Raw genomic sequence first — 19,280 nt, forward strand, 5'->3', positions numbered from 1 at the left:
TGTAACACTTGTTACCGATACAGTAAACAGTATTTAAATAAATAAAGAACGAAAAATAAATGAACAAACTGTATGCCAATAATTGCCTTAGCCCCAGATGTTCCTATTATTTTCACTATTCGGATAAAATTGAAAAACTAATATAAAAAAACATTTCGGTTGCTTGCTTGCAACTATTTTCCAAGCAAAGTAAGTGCACGTTTTTATCATGTGTAACGTTACTGTTTAAACGGCGGATAAAGCAGCTTCATCATGGCAACTTGACAACAGCTAAGCTAAGCTAGGCTACTACTTACAGCATCCAGGTGACTTTTCAGAGTTGTTGTGCCACCGTGGTAGGCCAGTTTCTTATCGCATATTTGGCACATATTCTTCTTACCGTCGTCCAATTTAAAATGGTCCCACACAGCTGAAGTCTTCAGCATTTTGTGGGTGAAACGAGGTGAAGCGAGGTGAAGCGTGCCGTTTGCGTTCGTGACTGTGAGTGAACACGATGTCAGGAGCACAGGCTGAGATTGTATATATTTCCGCATTTTAACATTGCAATTCAAAAGTAGAAATATAGTATAAGAATATGGCAATTCGCCTTTATTAATAGCATACATTTAGAAAAATAAAATAAAAAATTTGAAAAATAAAATAAAAAAACGAATATCCGAATAATGAAATTGAAGCCCGAATAGTTGGCCAACTAACGAATATTCGGGTAAGCCCTACTAATTTCACAATTGCACAGCGATTAAGCTTATTGTGTGTCTAAAAACAAGATCATGATTTAACTTTTTTCTCATGAGATGTGACAGTCAAAATTTGTTTAGCGACTATATTTTAATGTATTTCAATCAAGTTGTCCTTTAGACCACTACAAGTTCAGAACAAATCAGTTGCCCAAGCATCCTGATAAAGCCTTACACTGACACTACATATTTCTATGTATATGTACTTGAGACCATGTTCATACCAGCATGCATGTAATCATTGTTTGCATCCTCTACCTGCAATGTGGAGGTGAGGAAGTTGCTCTGAGACACGATGTCAACAAAGAAGTCCGGCGGGATCTCTCCTAGCTGGTGGTAAAGCACGCCGATGAGCCCCAGGTAGAGCTCCTTACGTTTTCGCATCGCCTCCTCTGATCGACACAGCAGGGACAGGAGACTCTTCCAGTGCTCAAAGCACTCGTATACATTTCCAATCAGGAAACACACAAAGGCAAACTGCATCTCCCCTGAGAAGAGAGACAGAAAATGGAGTCAGATTTGAATATGTAAAATGGAAGTGTGTGCTATATTGATGGTGTATTATTACCTAGCAAGTTGAGGGGCTGCAGCTGATGGTTCTTCTCCAGCACAGACTCCAGGGCGTAGCTCTGGTCCAGGCTGCACTGGGTGATCTGTTCAGGTGTAGCCCCAGCCGGGTACTTCTTCTCGGGGATAACAGAGAAGCGAAACTCTGTGCCCTCCCTCGGCTTCATCCTGGGGAGCTTCTCGAGTCCCTCCTTCATGCTCTGACAGGCCGTGTCATTCCTCGGCTGCTCCGCCCTGTCTTTGGTGTGAGTGAGTTGAACCTCAGGGATGACGTCACTGAAGGCACATATTCGACCTGAAAGGGGCTGTAGGTTTTTGGCCACCTCCTCACTCAGCCTGTCAGTGAGGGACACCCACTTCCTGATCACCTCATACGGATAGGGCCCCAGGTGGGGATCCAGGTCCTGCAGGTTGGCCCTGATCCGGCTCACCTCCTCTTCATCCTGGGAGGGTGAGAAGTCCAGATCTTCTTCTTTTGGATCCCATCTGGCCAACAGTATGTCTTTGGGTTTGAGAGTGACGAAGAGGCCTGTCTTCGGGCCAATTTCTCCTCCACAGCTTGGAGAGTTAGCAGAGCAGTAGTGGAGGAAGTGCAGGCCTGGGGGGATCATCTTCACTCCCTTGAAGCGGGGACCCACCTGCCAACTCTTGCAGTCAATCCCCAGCTCTGTGCCCAGAGGAACATCCAGCAGCACCAGCGTAGCCCCCTCCTCAAAAAGCCTCCGAGCAACATCTGGATCCATGTCTACAATGTTGCTGCTGGCCATTTCGGCTATTTCAGGGGCTACTTGACTTATACTTGCTGATAAACCTATATAACCAACCACGCAACAAAAGAGCTAAACGTCGCTTTCAGTTGTTAAAGGAGCTTTTCAGAACACTCAATAGGATGAGGAAATATGTAACTACGTTCGATAGTTAACACAGACTGATGATGCTTTTAAAATAACGAAACGAAAGCGAGTACAATTAAACGGTAAAAAAAAATTAAATGCAGTTTTATACGGACATTTGTGATGGTATTAGGGTGTATTTACCGCATCGATGCCATGTGTGTCTGATGTTGATGTTTCGTATCGTTGGTGTATCGTTTGGTCGAGGCTGTGCAACATATCTTTAGGTCCGGGTGGAAACAATGCTGTAGAATGGTTCCGCTTCCATAGTAACACGAGGAGGGCCATACAGCTTTATTTGTATACTTTGAGTGCACCTTTCATTTCCCTCAACAAGATATAATCAAATGTATTATAGTTTTAGATTATTAATATGTTTTTTCATGATGTATGATGATATGATTATTGCAATGATTACTAATAGTAGGCTATGTGTGGCTAAGTGTGACATAAAGTATTGTTTTATTTATTTTTAATCAATTCATTTATAACTTTGTTAATTATTTTTATTATTATTTGTAGGAAGAAAATGCAGAAAATCACAGTACCACGACTTCATACGAGAAGAGACATTTAAAAAAGTTCCATTTATTATGTTTCTACATGACAGAAGAACATGTCATGGGTACATATGGCTTACAAAGACAACAATGGTTGTTACATCTTGAGAGGCTAAGAAAATACATTATACATACATTTTCTACAAGTATTTGAAAGCATGGTGGATATTTAATAGCTTATCTGTGGTTACTATAAAACTATTCAAAAATAAAAACATTGAGAACTTGACAACAGTGTACATTCATGATATTGCATTCAAAGAACAATGTGTTATTGGCAAGGTAAAATCCTCAGTTTGATGTGGTGATGTTTATATAATCCACCTTAAAGTAGCACAGTAAGATTTTCTAATGTGAGGGCATGGAGACAATAAGTTTTTGCCAACATGTGATCAGCGCATTTAGAACTTTGATGAACCTGATTCTCCTTCTCTTCTTTCCTCGTATTTTCTTGACAGCTGAACAGGAGACTTTCTTCCCCTGAAAGAATATACAAAGCAAAGTATTGCTCTTTTTATCCAGGTATCTGTATTGATACTGTTCCTCTCACATTATTAAGGATGCTTTTGTTGTCTTACAACAAAAGCCGTTTTACCGTTTAATTGTACTCGCGTTTGCTCATGGCCAATGTTTGGCCATGAGCAAACATTTCCCAAGCCCTATCTATTTCTTATTTGATGTGAAAGAGAGGAGGGGTGGTGGGGTGTATCTGTCTGTTATGTGCTGTGCAGTTTTGTTTGACTTTTTACTTTTGACTTTATGTATTGATGGACATATTAATTCAATACAAACACAAAGACCAACCAGGTCATCAGGGCTGCAGTTTTGACTGATGAGCTGCTCCATGCTCTTCACTGGCCTTTCCAGGTCAGACTTCAACTTGCCGCTTGTCTGACACCTCATCTGATGTGACAAACTATAGATGGAAACCAGAATGCGATGTGCCTGCAATAGTAGTGCAGAGAGCAAACAAAATAAAACAACATTTCACAATTCCAATTTATCTAAATAAATTAGCATACTTCATAACACATGTAAGTAATGCTTTATTGTGTTCCTTGAGATATTCTTCTCTTTAGTGGGAGTAATCCAGGTCACAGGTTATTGCAAAACCCAAGACAAATAGCCTCATGTTTACCCTGTCCATGGTGCTGAAAGAACACATGCTGACTTGCCATTTACCTTTCCTGAGGGACAGGGGTCCCTCCCTTTGGAGGTATTAATTGAACCAGTCAAATTCTGCAAAACAATATGAATATCGATTAATTCAAAAGTGAAGCAAAAAGTGGAACGCTGCAGTCTATCACAGGATAATCACACGTCGCTTCCACATGTTTAATTACTGTATCAGCTGACTAGAAAAAACTGACATCTAAACCAATGTTAGAAGGAGGAATCTTTATTATTTTTTAAAAACTCTGTCAGTCACATAACGCTCACATCATCGCATACACACATCCAAAAGTTGCATCAATGTCCTCATACCAGATTCTGCAGCTCAACGAAGATGAACTCTCTGTAGGAAACCAGGATCTCCCTGTAGTTACATCTACGTTTCCCACAAGCGTCGACCAATAAGAGAACCACCACGACATTACGGAGTAAAGTTCCAGTCAAACACTATAAAAGAGACATTGGTATTGTACATATATTATGCAACAAAACAGTCGAATAATAAATGTTTAATTGGATCCCGCTCAGACCCACACTGCGCCACAGCTTCACATGCGTTAAAGCATCTGTCGGTTTCCAGGCGTTTCCTCCACATACCATAATTTCACCTAAATAAAGTCCTATTTGAAGTAGAGCTCTATACATTCAATCTATTGTTAGCGGCGCAACTTTGGAAAGTGTTCTACACCCGCACATCTGGTGCGTATTTACGCAACAGATGTCAAAACCGTACTTACCATTTATCATGTTGTACTGCAGAATCCTCAAACAAGCAAAGGCATATCGTTCAGTAGCATGGCGAAACAACGAATTAATCCTGATCCGGCCGAGCTCATTGTCTTTTATCAGTATTGTGTTATACTTCCTCAGGTGGATAGGTTAACGCGATAGCAGGTAGACTTCCGATGTGGTGCTCCGATGTTTCCAACATCATCAAAGCCCCTGCTGCTAAAACCTTTCCCCGTCATGGATTGCTGACGCTGGGTTTAGGATTTCACCTAACTCCAGTCCCATCAAGTCGAAGACAACCTCTGTCATCAATCACTTGCCTTTATCCTTTCGATTTCGTTGGTAAGACATTATGCCGTGAAGGATTGGTGTTAAAAGTGTGTACTTTGGTGCGTGTTTCTATCCAAAATGCCCTTTAGGCAAACATTTTTACATTGTGTGCGCGAAGAGGGATATAAGCCATGAGATATAGTGAGAACAGAAAACCAGAGTAATAATAAAACGATTCTTATTGGTTATGATGTTGAAACATTTACATAATGCAGTGATACAGACTGATTTCAGCCAAACCAAAAGGTACAAAGTTAAAATAAACCCCATACAGACAGAAATGCTGGCCATTCATGGGAACTGCATGATTTAGATTCAATTTTAGCATTCAAATCACAACCATGCATAATAGGACTTGTTCGGGTGAATAAGCTAATTGCGCAATAAACAGTGTCGTTTATGTGATGCCTGCAAAGAATTTAAAAACATTTCAAGCAAGCCATGTAGAAAAAAGATCAATACTACAACATGTAAGATATCATGTAATAGTCCCTGAAGAGGAGTTTATATACAAATACTAAACAGAGTCAAATTTGGACATGGAAATAACTTCCTCAAAACAAGATGTTAGGATATTTTCTTTTAGCAAACAAGTGTTGACAACAACAACCACAACAACTATCCCCCGATACATAGAGTTCATTCACAACATACTGTAAAGGTGGATTCAATCAACATGTGTTTTGTATATTTCACCCTGGCAGTGCCTATTTAAGCTCTGTGGTTTTCCAGGTTTTTGTTATAATTACCACAACTGAAATTAGAATTACAACACTAATCAGCAGAACAACAGCCTAATGTCAACATGAAAACAAATCAACTATAGAGCTACACATTAATGAATTAAGTCACCACCTCAGTAGAGTGAGTATGTTTTCCTTAGTTATTAAAATATAACTGTTGCCTGGGTGATCCACCAGGTGCAGCTTTATGGCAGTGTTGCAAGGAAAGGTGAACTGCTGTAACTGGGCTTGTCTTTGCCAAAAGGCCTATGGGAGACTGAAACAAAGTGGAAGAAGGTTCTATGGTCTAATGAGACCACATTTAAACTCTTTGACCGTCATCCTGAACTTTGGAGAAATTGTACTTCCCAGCAGGCAAATACTGCAAATACAAAGCTTACGTTACACAGGAATGGCTTAAAAACAGAATGTTTCCTGGATGTCAGAGTCCTGACCTAAGTCTGTCTGAGGACTAGAAAACTGCTGTCTACTGAGAATCCTGCGCTACCTGAAAAAGCAGAGCTACAAAAAAAAGAAGTTGACTACTGTTGCTGATATCTATTCACTTGAAAAGGGATTCAATTGTTACTTTGTTTTCACTTAGAAATCAATCATCATTTTCTTTATAAGTCTACAAACTGTAATCCTGTTCCTGAAAAGGGTTTGTGGTATGTGTGAATCCTTTGTATCGGCTACAGATTGGTAAATCCTGGGAGAGAACACTAGTCCAAAATAATAGTTGAGCATGCCCAAATCTGTTGCCTTCCAGACTGGTGACTCTTCTCGGGCATTTTCAGTCCAAAAGTCCTCTTCCTCAGAATGTGTTTTTGATCTTGCCGGCTACCCCTGCTAAGATCTCTCCTGTCTTCTTCTGCCAGTTCAGGACGTGTTTGGACTCGGCACACCACAGCTCTCCATGACGGGGCTCCGCATTCTCACAGCGCTTTCGCACCTCTTCCTGCTGTTCCTGGTGACCGCACAACAAGCAATGTTAGATACCATTAACACATGCATGCCCTCAGGAACCACATGATACAATGAGACCATTATCTGTCCAGTGCGGTCTTGCTCCTTGTTCATTGATAAACTAATCTACATTAACTGAACTTGCATCAGACTGCAGGATGTGTTTATCATTCTCCATCAAGTGAACCATGTGAGCTTGACACCAACAAAGTGGCTTTACTAAGATAATGTAAGACAATAATAAGATCCTTACCTCTGTGCCATGCTGCAGCTCAAACTTGTAGAAGAGAGCCCAAGCATCTCCCAGGTCAGGCTCGATCTTCACTGTCCTCAGGAACCACTCTCTGGCTTTGGTGATCTTACGCTCACTCCAAAACAACCTAAAATGGTTGCAAAGGCATTCAATTGGATACAAATTCAAGCATCATGCCTAAAAATGTGCAGACTGGAATGTTAAAAAAAACTGCAGAGAAAGGGAAAGTATTATATAATTAAAAATAAAAGCAGAGATATTACTGAAAAAGAGAGGAAAACAGTGACATACTTGGCAACAGCTAGCAAGACGTGGGGATCATGTTCACACTTCTTTAAAGCATCCACACTCTTGGTCTTCCTCTGGGGCCTGGCCTCCAAAAACACAGCCTCAGCCCACAGGATGCCTGCAGAGGGAAATGGGTCGAAACAGAATATCTGAGATGATGGAAACAGATTTATAACTAGTAGTTGCTGTTTCTGAAAGAGTTCAGTTCAATAATGACTAGGGTTTATGTAGATCAGAGTTTCCGCTAGAATTTGTTTTTGCCGGTCAACATGTCCGTTAAAGTTTACATTTTCCGGACAAAATGAGAAATAGTGCCGGTCAAAGGTCTTCTTTGTTATTTATTGAGCTTTAAAACAAATTGATAACGGATATTAGACAAACTAATTATAATAGATTAACTACATTATTCAAAAGTGTACAGTAACAAGGAAATAATAAACGGAGCCTCTCTTTTCCTCCCTCTCTCTCTCCTGACAGCCCGTCCAACCCAGTCTCACAAAAAACATGTAATAGCTACGTTGGTCGACAGGGCAAAACGTAGTATATTCACAAATAACCCACTCAAGACGTGACACGGATACAATATTTTGTAAAAAAAACATGGAGCTCAAATCATCTTCGTAATATCTATCAAACTATAGATCCTACACATCCACTGGACGTAGATTTTAAAAGTACAATATAAACTTCTCGCTAGAAATGTGAGATCAACTCAGTGAAAGCACCGCCTGCTGACCAATCAGAGCTCAGTATGCAGAGTTTAAAGCCATATTACAGGAAAAAGGAAATACAGTTTAAACTGCCGTATGCAGGGAAGACGCCGACGTTTCGCACCTATCATTCATATCACATCACATCATCGATCATATAATATCATAATAGGCGTTATATCATATCATTCCAGTCAGCTTCTCGAGCCGTATCTGGCCGTGCAACACTTAGTATCACATACTGTATGCAGAAGTATTATTTAACTAGCTAGTTCTGGCTAATGATATGACTGCTTGCTTATCAAAGGACACCAAACAATACGCGTTGCTTAGCAACGGGGTGTGGCGGCAAAGTATAGCGCAGCATTATGCATTTGTTTACATGAGGGGTCAAAATGTCCCCTTCAGGAGGATAAATCTCTTTCTCCACATTAAATGTTAGACATAAGTGGCGCAACCGATGCGGTATTGCGCTAAGGGGACATTATTTTTGACGGGAGAAATTTAGTTTTACCGGTCTTCAGCATATTTTACCGGTCAAAGTCCGGTAATTACCGGCTAACGGAAACTCTGATGTAGATATTGTGGGGGAAACTTCTGTAGCAATGGAGAGTCAGGACTCAAAGATACACGGTGAGAGCTGGAGCTTTGCTGGCAAACACTGGCGGTTTATATGGAGCTTCGGCCGGAGAATTCACAAGACATGTCACGGGCCACGATCTGACCACACGGTTGAGATGCCACCATCAATTCTGAAGAACCCTCCTGTAGCTCCAGGTTTTAACTGGTTCAGAGTGTAATAATCAACACTCTTCAAGAGATAGACTAAACAGCTGAGGACACTGAATCACATTTGTTGTCGCTTATGGCTCGGGGTCATCTACACCCCGAGAAGGATATGTTCCACAACAATAACCATCTCTGACTGACAGTTGCCCGGTCACAAACTGGTAACAACAACAAAATGCTAGGGCAGCCCCTCCTTAAGGGAGATAGCATGCTGCCCAAGGCTGGGCATCTGCGTCAGAGGGCAAAAGGTAAACATCTATGGAAATGATTCCCTGAAAGATATAGCATTTCCCCATCAGGTGGATGTTACAGGTATAATAAAATAAAGTGTTTTGAGGTCATATAAAAAGGTAAACATTAGCTTGGCTAGAAAAAACTTGATTGGAAAACCAGGCCACTCGAAAGAAAAACAAGGTTAATATTGAAAAAAGGACCATACTTTGATGACTTTTTAGAATATGCGTAGCTCTAATAGGACGTCACACAGTAAACCAGACTGTTTCTGGGAAAAGAAAGTTGACTTTAACAGGAGGAATATCTTCTCACCTGAATTGGGGCACTCCTGCAGGGCTTTGGCCATCAGTGTGTTGGCGATGTTCTTAAGCCCGGCCCTGAACTCCAGCCTGACCGACTCCAACCTGTGTTAAACATTCACATCCTTTTAGTCACAGCTTGACATGTGTTTTGCATTTCTCTTATACTTTAGTTTGTTGACATTGACATCAGACAGAGTCCTGCTTTTGCCTTTTAAATGGATGACCGCATTGCTCTGTTGTGTATTTTCTCACCACAGCTCGGGGCTCTGGGAGTTCTTGAGTCGGGCCTTCTCCAGGATGGCCCTGGCTCTGGTCAGCTGTCCGACTCGCTCTTCCAGGCGAGACAGCAGCCACCACAGGCCGCTCGAGTGGGGACACTTTTTCAACTACAGGGACAGAAAAAGGGTTATAGGGGAAATCACACATTTTCATCGAAACACATGATCAAAGATTTCATATCTCTATCGTTTAGTTATTATTATTATTATTATAATTAAACAAACTCTTCCAGACACTGCCCCCTCCTCACCCCTTGGTTGTAGGCCTCTCTGGCCTTATCCATGTTTTCTCCCTGCTCTTCTATCTGCCCTCTCATCATCCACAGTTTGGGGAAGTCCTCGTAGTGTTTCAGGGCCTCGGTGCACAGCTCCTGAGCAGCGTCTATGTTCCCCAACACCCACTCCAACTTCACCGACTTCATAAACACCTGGAGAGAAATCAAACATACAAACACATGATTTCTTTAGACGGAAAATATGTCCACAAAAGTAATTCCTCTTTTAAATGTCCCATGGAATTGTCATGTACCTGCCATACATTAACACTGTTAAAAAATAGCCCCCATAATGCAACACAAATACTTTACCAACTTTGACCTGTATCTAATACTGTCATCCTATGGCATAGCTGGAATGCTGCATCATTAACACAAAGAAGGTGTCTTTCCTGATAGAACAATCTATACCCAAGATTAAAGTGGGCTCGCTTAGTAGTACCAGACAGCAAATACAAAAATAGATAAATAAAAGAAGAGCTTGACAACTATGGTGCACCACTGACAGCATCCGTCAACCTGTGGTGCTAATTGTTTTGAGGTGTAGTAACCTGGCAAGCCTGAGCCTGAGAAAGACAGCTTATGTGTTGAATATATCTCAAACAATGCACTATTAATGTTCTGTTAATAATTGATCTTATGATCATAGAGTCAAATGAAATAACCGTGTAAATACACAGGAAATCTTTCCCCCTGTACAAACAGTCAAACATGGCAATAAGGAAGGTCATTTCATTATTTGGATGACAACTCTTTTCAGTCTGTTTAATCCAACATAACCCAAATGAAAGGAAAGGTTATGAAAACAGAGATATATAACATAATGTGGAGAAAATTCTAAAACTTTAGCCATCAAGTCTGTGACTACTTGCAGATTTCTACATGATCCTCATGAGGGTTTAAAAAAGGAAAATCTCTCTTTTCCACTTTCTGACTGACACACTTACCCTTGCTGTCGGGGCACTGCTGCGGGCCTTAGCTAGAAGTCGACGGGCTCTTTCATACTCGTTATTCTCAGACTCCAGCTTGACAGCAGCCAGCCAGATCTCTTCACTGTTTGGGTTCGCCTGGAGAGGAAAAGAAAAAGGAGAAACGACAAAGAGCACGAGTGTAAGAGGGCGAGTGACAGGAAAGGGAAAACAGAGAAAGACACATGTTTGCAGGACCACCACGTGAACAAGTCATAGTTTGCATCGTAGTCACCTGGAAAGCCAGAGCGAGAATACTTCTGGCAGCAGGAACATCCTCAGCCAGCCACTTGGACTTGGCTCCCATCAGCCACAGCACCTCTGCTTTGGGACAGTGAGCCACGGCTCTTTGGAGCAGGGCCTCCAGGGACTCCCTGAGAGATGCAGAGATTTGGAAGAGCGATGGGGGGGGAGGAGCACAGCGGCGCATAAAAGGGAGAAGAAGAGAAAAACAGAATGTTAAAGACGGACCCTTCATAAAACAAACAAACCATAAAAGTCAGATTTTTAGAAACCAAAGCTTGTCACCTGGTGCCGTTATTTTTCTCAAAGTAGGCAGCTCTAAGCCACACGCTTTTTTTACTGGGGAACACCTGCAGAGCGTGGGCATAGATGGCTCTGGCACACTCCAGTGCTCCATGGGAAACACACTGAAACATAACAGAAGGGCATCTCAGTTAAGTTGAACCCCGACAGAGAAATGAGTGAATCACCCCTCAGTTATCAGTGGATAAGTTTTGCTTGAGTAGTTCAGTTCTCACGCTATCGGCATCTTCCATCCAGGTGTGTTTGCGATCTTCCTCCTCAATGCCAATCCCTATGACGTCTCTTATCACGGCCTGGCAGGTAGCCACGCTGCCTGCTTTGTCACACTCCTCTGCATCCTGCAGAAAGAGGAGGAGAGAAATCAAGATTGTGGGAAGGGGAAGGGGAATTCAAGAGTTAAGGGATACACACCTGAAATATTAGAGAATATTGGTCAGTAACCAAAAACCCCTAAATAAACCTAGAGTATAGCCATGTTGATGACCTACAGTTTATAGATAGAGTATTTATGAGAGGTATTCTCTGCACAGAGGAGTCTTATGGCGCATTTCCACTGCAGGGCCTCGCACGGCTTAGTACGGTACGGTTAGGCCTCGGTAGGCCAGGGTCACTTTATGCTGCGTTTCCATTACAGTTTAGGAACTGGGGTAGTAACTATAGTAACGCAGTGTAGGCGGAGCCGTGACGTCACCATCAATGCGAAACACAAAACCAACATCAGCTGTTAGCCCTCAGAGCTCACAGCTCCTCATATCTGTTCAGAAACTAGACAAAAGTTAAACAAGTACAAACCACATACTGTCTGTGTCATGGCGAATACAGTCGCTGGTTTATTTATGTCTGATAGGCCGTTGTTGTGAGTGTGGACGGTCGGAGCATTTACAACGTTAGCTTAGCCAATCTCCGTTCAGAAAACACTCATTTTAAAAGGTTTTTCGCCTGCCGTCTGTCTGCAGACTTGCCAAAGCATTAATTCATGGTTTTTACTAACCGGTATCAGTATGTTGTTACTTCGGCATCATTTTGAAACGTGTATTACAATTAAATCATGGTCAAATGTGTTCATCTTGTTGTAGTTGTAGCCCCCTTGCCAGCGATTCTCTCTAGTTTAGCATATTCAGCCCGGGAAGAACCTGGATTTTGGAGAGCCAGAAAAACTGCGAAACAGTACCCGTTAGCCGGAACTACGCCTAGTGGAAACGCAACAAAAAACGATCCGGGTTTGGCACGGCACGCTTAAACCGTGCTACGCGCTGCAGTGGAAATGCGCCATTATAAGCAGAACAAAGGACTAGTTAGGGTTCCTTACACAAAGGGATCCTTTTAAGAAGTGCCAAATCCTGCCATTTTAAAAGATCATCTGTTCTTGCAGCTGCGATGAGTGTACTGGCATTTGGCCCTGATGAACCTGCCACAATAACCGCGTACTTTGCCGGAGGTATATAAATCTAGGTGGTGAAGGACAATAATCAAATAAAAAAGCATTATGGAAAGTAATTGCAGCAAATGCCTATGATTGCAAAACAGCTGTGAACTGTACTTAACTAAATGTCAGTCACCGTGCTGGCTTGTGTTCTGTTGCACCCAGGTGAAATAGCTGAGGGCCGCTTTTCTAAACTATTCTGGCATGCGATCAAAGCTGGAAGAATTTACTTATAAAACCTAGAGGCTCAAAAGGCACAATCATTCTTTTTTTTCCCTTTTTGATCTAATGTGGTTTCATCTGAAACTCACGATTGAAATGAAGGGATATACCCCAGCAAACATTTACTGATGAATTAGTTACACAATAACTACAAAATAATTGGTTTTGAAAGACCTTGGATATTGACAAATGTTGCCTTTTTTACTATTTATTTAGTGGCGGGACTTTCCCTCTAACATTACCAGCTGGCAGAAAAAACAATCTCTGTCTCTCTCTATGATGTCACGTAACCATAAAGTGTCAGGAACCCACCTGTATCCACTGCTCTCTGTTGATCTCCACACCGTTGGCACGTAGAGAAGTGGATGGCCCTGCGATCTTTTGTACCATCTGAACTTTTGGCCTCCTCCAGCTGGCACAGTTGGTCGATGTGGCCTCGCGGTGCCAGCTTGGGCAGCAGTTGATCCAAGATGTGGGCGATCGGTGGGGAATGTTTCTCCGAAGCTTTGTTCAGGACACGACGGTGCGTTCTCGTACGTCTCTAAACGGGCCAGGGCGCCAGCCAGCAGCTAACACGAGCACAACGACTGAATAATTACATGTGGAAGTTAGGTTGCATGGCTCAATGTGTGGCATTGCGCAATTGATGGCATTTCTTGTTAGTCATATGCAGTCGGTTCATGTTGGGAGAAATATTTAAAACCAAGGGTACCTCCACACTAGTAGGGCAACACTCCCACAGCTCTGCCTGAGCATGATCCTGGCATCCTCTGGTTCCTCAGCTCCACAAGACGGTCTTCCCACAGTCGAACTGGACTTGGTCACACCATTCTCAAGGAGCTACATACAAAATAAAAAAACACAATTGTTTAAGTAATTTGACGTTTATTCTGAGTGAATTGAGAGTATGATTTGATCAACACTTTATGTAAGCACAATCATTCACAGTGCCAAAAAGGAAATGGAGCACACTTAAGATGTCAGTGGACATACTGAAGCAATACAATACAAACACCAAACATTATTTTTGGGCAGTAGTGGTAAAGTTTCAAGTGTCTGAGTGGAAGGCAGACTGTTGTGCATTGGTAACAGAGAAAACACAGCTAGAGCAAAGGCAAACTGGACCTTGTAGAGGCAGCTCTTCCAAAAGAGGAAGCTCCACATCCACTCTCCGGTCGAGTGGGGTAATGCTGGTTGGGAAATATCAATGCGTGTGGGTGTGGTGTGTGTGCACGTTCATGTATTCTATGGTTAGGGGCCATTAACACCATGGTTCAAGTGGGTTGTCGGTCCTGATGAAGAAGCCAGAACCTGCAGCTGCATATGAAAAACCTTTTATGCAAATCAGCGCGGAATTGTAATGCTTATTTCAAAGCCCTGTGGAGGGCACATCAACGTCCTCCTCATAGAACACATAACAGCAACAATGCCGTTGCCAAGATTATCAACTTCCAAACAATGTGAGGCATGTGGTATTTTCACAACCCTGTTTAAATATATAGTTTTAATTTGAATGTTTACTCATGGAAGACCTACCCTTTCCTGAAGAACGGCGTTTCTTCGCCTCATGTCTGTTCTCCAGCTCTGGCAGCTCTGATGTAGATGCCGGACGGCACTGCGGGCAGGTTGGCGGACAGCCTGGGCACACACGGCTTCAGCTGTGTCGCCGGGGCTGGAGTCTTGGGGCGGCCTCGAGCCACCACATCTCTTCACTCTAATGGCAAAAGAGGAACCGCTTTACATCTCAATGAGGTCGAAAAAAAACAACAACTGAGATCACATATGGACAGTATTACCGCTTTGATTTTATAGGTTTCATTGCTTCTAAACATGACTGGTATAACAACAAACAACAGCATAAGTAATCACATCACTTCTACATTTGACCCGAATCTAACCTCGGTCTAGTAGGAGCTTCTGGACACGGTTGGGGTGTTTGCCTATGGGCTTCAGGCCTTTATAGTTTTTGATAATACTTGTGTCTACCATCTTTTACCTTTAGGACACATCTCTGTGCCTTTTCATGATCAGCGTGTCCTGGCCACCTGCAGTTTGCCCGTCACCTTCCTCCAGACCTGGCAGACGGCGATCCAGGCAGGCGGGCTGATGAGGGATTTGGTCTCCCTCACTGATTTCAATAGGCAGACGACGAGCACTTTTTTGATGTCACTGGACAAGAGAACCAAACATAGAACCATCAGGCCAAACCCACAACTTATTAACACAAATACAGGAACTCCATTGTCATTGCCGTGGTGGTCTCTACCTGATGTCTCCCCCATGTGTGAGGGATCATCGGAGTTAAGATCAGTCAGCGGTAACCCTTAGGATTCACCACACTGTCTGGGCCACTCACTGAGTCAGATACCTAATGATTGATCAAATGCAGTGATACGGTAAGAGAAACAGCAAATATTGTGTATTGACAGAATCTAAAAGTGTAAATTTAGACCCTCCAGAAAAACGCGATTCTGCGATCGCAGAATTAAACCGCATAATCAGCAAAATGGCGCAGATTTTTAATAAGGCCGCATATTTATCAAAGCGCCGCATAATTCCCCGCATTTTTCCACACAAAGTGAGGGAAAAAAAAGTTTGACTCGTCCTTGACGTCATCAGCTCGCGCATCACAGAATGTAAACAACACTGTATAGAGTGAAACACGTGTGGAGCTCACCCACTATAGTGGAGAAAACACCAAGGATTGAAAAAATCTAATCCATTCTCATTTACCTACCCGACGACATTTCTACTAAAGACCGGGGCAAAAAGTGGGGGGGAAACTATTCTGCACCCCGTGCAACTGTGTGTTGTGGAGCATAAGGAGAAAATCCACGGTGGCGACCACTTTGATTCATTCAACATTCGAAAATGCTTTCTGCTGCTGCGGACAAGAAAGCCAAACAACTCACGTTCAGCGAGGCATCAACCTCCAAAACCCTTTCGAGGGCTACAAGAAACGAAGTGAGTAGCCTTACAAGATTGAAGGCTGGTCAGATAACGAACGAGTAAATGAAAACAGAATGAGGCGGAGAAGTTGTTGTTGTGTGTGTGTGTGTGTGTGTGTGTGTGTGTGTGTGTGTGTGGTTTGTGTGTGTGTGTGGTGTGTGTTGTGCGTGTGCGTGCGTGCGCGTGCGTGTGTGTGTGTGTGTGTGTGTGTGTGCGTGCGTGCGTGTGTGTGCGTGTGAGATTAAAATAGCCCAATTGCTTTTACAATAAATAAACATTGAATGTGTTTAATTGAATAGTAAAGGGGTTTAACGTTAATGGCAGGTTGTGCGTGAGAGAGAATAAATAAGACAGCCCAATATTAAAAAATTGTTATTCTTTTTCCCCGCATATTTCGCAACTTCCCGCAATTTCACCGCATAAAATCACATAAAAACCCTGCATGTTTAATCGCATAATAAAGGTTTTTTTGCCCGCGTTTTTCTGGAGGGTCTAATAATTGATAGAATACAGGTAAAGGAAGATCATAAGTTACCTGGCTGAGCCTCATATCCATAAGTGTGTTCCTGGCCTGACCGATTTTCCTCATGTCCAGCTCTCCTGTCCCGGGTGTCATGCTTCCCGGGTAGGGCGTGTTCAGACCTGCCAGCTAGTGGAGAATGGGAACAATGTCAATTAAGAAAAAAAGGATTCCCTCTGTGAGAAATGTGTAATGGAATGGCAAAAAGGTTTATGAAACATAGGCCTACATCTTATGACATTTTCTCAGCACTGTAAATAATACCTGTGAAAAAATAATTCTGGTGAATATTAAATGTTTTGGAGAATGTCGTATGTACATAGCATTCTTTTTTACATTTTTGAAATAAAGAGTGTGTAAAGCATGTGTCTTTACAGTTAAATGTGTTTTTTCTTTCTCTTCTCCACACTATTAAAAAATATATATTTCAAAATAATTCTTAATCTACTGAGATTTTCATAACAGCATAAAAAACTTCTGTTTTCTTTAGATAAATCCTGGCTCCTGCTGGTGCAGGCAGATACTACATTATGTAGTTAGTAATATGTTATATGCAGATGCCTGCAGGATGTGGATGAGTGTTTGTATACTGACCCCTTGCAGAGGGTCAACTGTGGTATGCTTGTCTCCAGTCTGCAGATGTTTGGAGAAAAAGCTGTCGGGGACAGGGGTGAGTTTCTCATTTCGGGGATTTCTCTGGCGCTTATTCCTGGCATCTCCCACCTCAGGGATGCTCAGCCACTCCTCCTCTGACATCCCTGACAACTTTCTCTGTGAAGAAGTGGAAAATAGCAAATGATGAGGGATGAAATAGAGTAGCTAATTAACGTGGAATGTCAGCAACAGGGCTGAACACCAAGTAGACTTATTCATAGTTGGGTCAACAGAAAAGCACTGGCCATTATTTTGATAATTGATTTATCCTTAAACTGCTTTTCTGTGTAAAATGTAAAGACAATGTTTCCTTTTAACAAAGTGATGGCAGCATACTGCTGTTGTCTCCAGTTAAATTGCCGTTCATAGTTTGGTAAACATGTGATTATCTAACGAAAAGGAAAACATTTCCTCAAAATCATTAGAGACAGGTGTAAGAAGAGGACAGTATAGGATAATTGTATGTAATCATATACCTTAAGATCAGAAAACTGCTGCTGGATTTTGGGTCGTTCCATACGGTATTTCTCGATTTCGTCCTTTTCCCTCAGCTCCCTGAAAATAAAAAAGGAAAGCATTCAAGATGTCATTCACATGATGCAACAAGTGCACAGGATTTCAAACATACTATATAACCCCTAAAACTCAGGTGAAAAATTGACAGATTTTTTAGTAACCTTCTTTCTTTGCGTCTCTCATCCATCCTCTTGTCCAATGCCGCATATATAGCATCTGCTTCTTCATCATCCTTCTCATAGGGCCCACTGGAGAACAAGCTACCAGCGTATCCATTAAACTAAAAGAAAAAAAAACTTTATTGTGGTATAAGAATGACCAAAACAATCATATAAAAGGCAGTTAATGTCTGGTCAACTTTAAATATTGAGTGATTGGATTAATTATTAACATATAAACATCAAATAACAGTCAGATATGTGAAAAGCACCTCATCGTAGTTTGTGTCGTTCAGATCTTCTTCATCCTCCTCTTTCTTTTTCATTTGGTCCCCAACCGTCCTCTTCCCTGGAGCTGCATGTCGGTCATCCACTGGATCGTTTGCATCACGAGCAGGACCAATATCAGATCGGGTGGTGAAACCAGTTGCGCTTAAGAGGAGCAATTAAAACAAACTTTATTTAGACAAATTAACATGGGCACACTTGTGATAATCATGCGCAGGATTAACCGTAAAACATAACCAGCTGGTGAGGGTTGCTTCACAAGTTTATCTGTGCTGTCTTAGTGACGTATTCTAGCTTTTGATGATTGACTCATGCTGTCTTGTCACTTAAGCCAGAAATATACTAATAGTTTTGGGACAAGCATTGGTTTTTCACTTTCAATTGATTTCACAGAAAGTTGTCGGCAGGCTGTGCGGGGTCAAAAATAAATATAAACGTTTAATACCTAAAGTTCCTGGCACATTTTACTTTGGTTTAAAAGGCATTACAGCAAGAAGGACATTAAAACAATGTATATAATGCGAGCTAATATCTTCATTAATTTAACTAACGTTAGCTACTATTATGTGCGTATACATATCTAATGCATATTGTTGCAATGTTTTTACACCCAAACTCAGTTGACAATCATATCAATACTCAAAACAGTTTGCTTAGCTTTCATTTAACATACATCAACTAACCAACTAGCTACAGAGCTATCAGTTGTTAGCAAGCTAGCTAAGCGTGTTAGCTTCGTTAGCTTACCCTCTGCCCAGACCAGGCACATAGCCCAGCGGAGCGGGCATCCCCAGAAACGGCTTCTTCTTCTTCCCCATGAGCGGAGAGGCGAGGGGCATCACCGGGAGCCCGCCGCCGGCCCCCGCCGCCCCGGCGCCTCCCGCAGAGGATTTGGAGACAATTTTAGGTCCTTGTTTTGCGGAGCTAGCCATCGTTTTTCCAACGAAGAGCAGGATAACCGCCGGATAAACAACAGTCGCACTTCCGTGAGCAGCAGCCAAAGTTTCCTTAGAGTGTTTGTAACAGCGCCCCCACAGGCAGGAGGGTTCCTGTTAAATATCTCATGATATTCATTTAGTTCTAAATTGTTCACGTGGATTCACAGTATATGCGTGGATTATGTAACGTGCTTATTCCCGATGCCTCGCCGTGTAACTGTGTGATTAAACGTGTTTCATTAGGTTATTAATTATGTTTTAAATGAATATAATGTGTACTCTGAAGCCACAG

General features: G+C 42.1%; 2 protein-coding genes across 2 annotated transcripts in view; both read right to left on the reverse strand.

The window, feature by feature from the left end:
• The window catches only part of aar2 (AAR2 splicing factor), a 4,023-nt gene extending 1,512 nt beyond the window's left edge, over nucleotides 1-2,511 (reverse strand). Inside the window, exons 1-2 of the mRNA XM_010778967.1 lie at nucleotides 1,306-2,511; nucleotides 996-1,225 (exon numbers count right to left, since the gene is read on the reverse strand). Coding sequence (XP_010777269.1) covers nucleotides 996-1,225; nucleotides 1,306-2,071 — 996 coding nt within the window. The 5' untranslated portion in view covers nucleotides 2,072-2,511. The remainder of the gene's footprint in view (nucleotides 1-995; nucleotides 1,226-1,305) is intronic.
• Nucleotides 2,512-2,765: 254 nt separating this feature from the next.
• On the reverse strand, nucleotides 2,766-19,008 carry prpf6 (PRP6 pre-mRNA processing factor 6 homolog (S. cerevisiae)). The gene is given in 29 exon segments (XM_010778968.1): nucleotides 2,766-3,237; nucleotides 3,562-3,702; nucleotides 3,940-3,996; nucleotides 4,243-4,377; nucleotides 4,668-6,678; nucleotides 6,931-7,057; nucleotides 7,222-7,336; nucleotides 9,264-9,355; nucleotides 9,506-9,639; nucleotides 9,783-9,959; nucleotides 10,754-10,873; nucleotides 11,010-11,148; nucleotides 11,303-11,424; nucleotides 11,536-11,658; nucleotides 13,278-13,368; nucleotides 13,401-13,534; nucleotides 13,678-13,701; nucleotides 13,704-13,805; nucleotides 14,502-14,636; nucleotides 14,638-14,672; nucleotides 14,962-15,134; nucleotides 15,232-15,251; nucleotides 15,253-15,333; nucleotides 16,450-16,563; nucleotides 17,029-17,205; nucleotides 17,565-17,643; nucleotides 17,766-17,884; nucleotides 18,035-18,194; nucleotides 18,798-19,008. Coding segments are annotated over 25 exon segments (2,931 nt in total). The 5' UTR covers nucleotides 18,983-19,008; the 3' UTR covers nucleotides 2,766-3,237; nucleotides 3,562-3,702; nucleotides 3,940-3,996; nucleotides 4,243-4,377; nucleotides 4,668-6,525.
• Between the last annotated feature and the right edge of the window lie 272 nt (nucleotides 19,009-19,280).

Source organism: Notothenia coriiceps, unplaced genomic scaffold, assembly GCF_000735185.1.
Source record: "Notothenia coriiceps isolate Sejong01 unplaced genomic scaffold, NC01 NC01_scaffold00019757, whole genome shotgun sequence".
Classification (NCBI taxonomy): domain Eukaryota; kingdom Metazoa; phylum Chordata; class Actinopteri; order Perciformes; family Nototheniidae; genus Notothenia; species Notothenia coriiceps.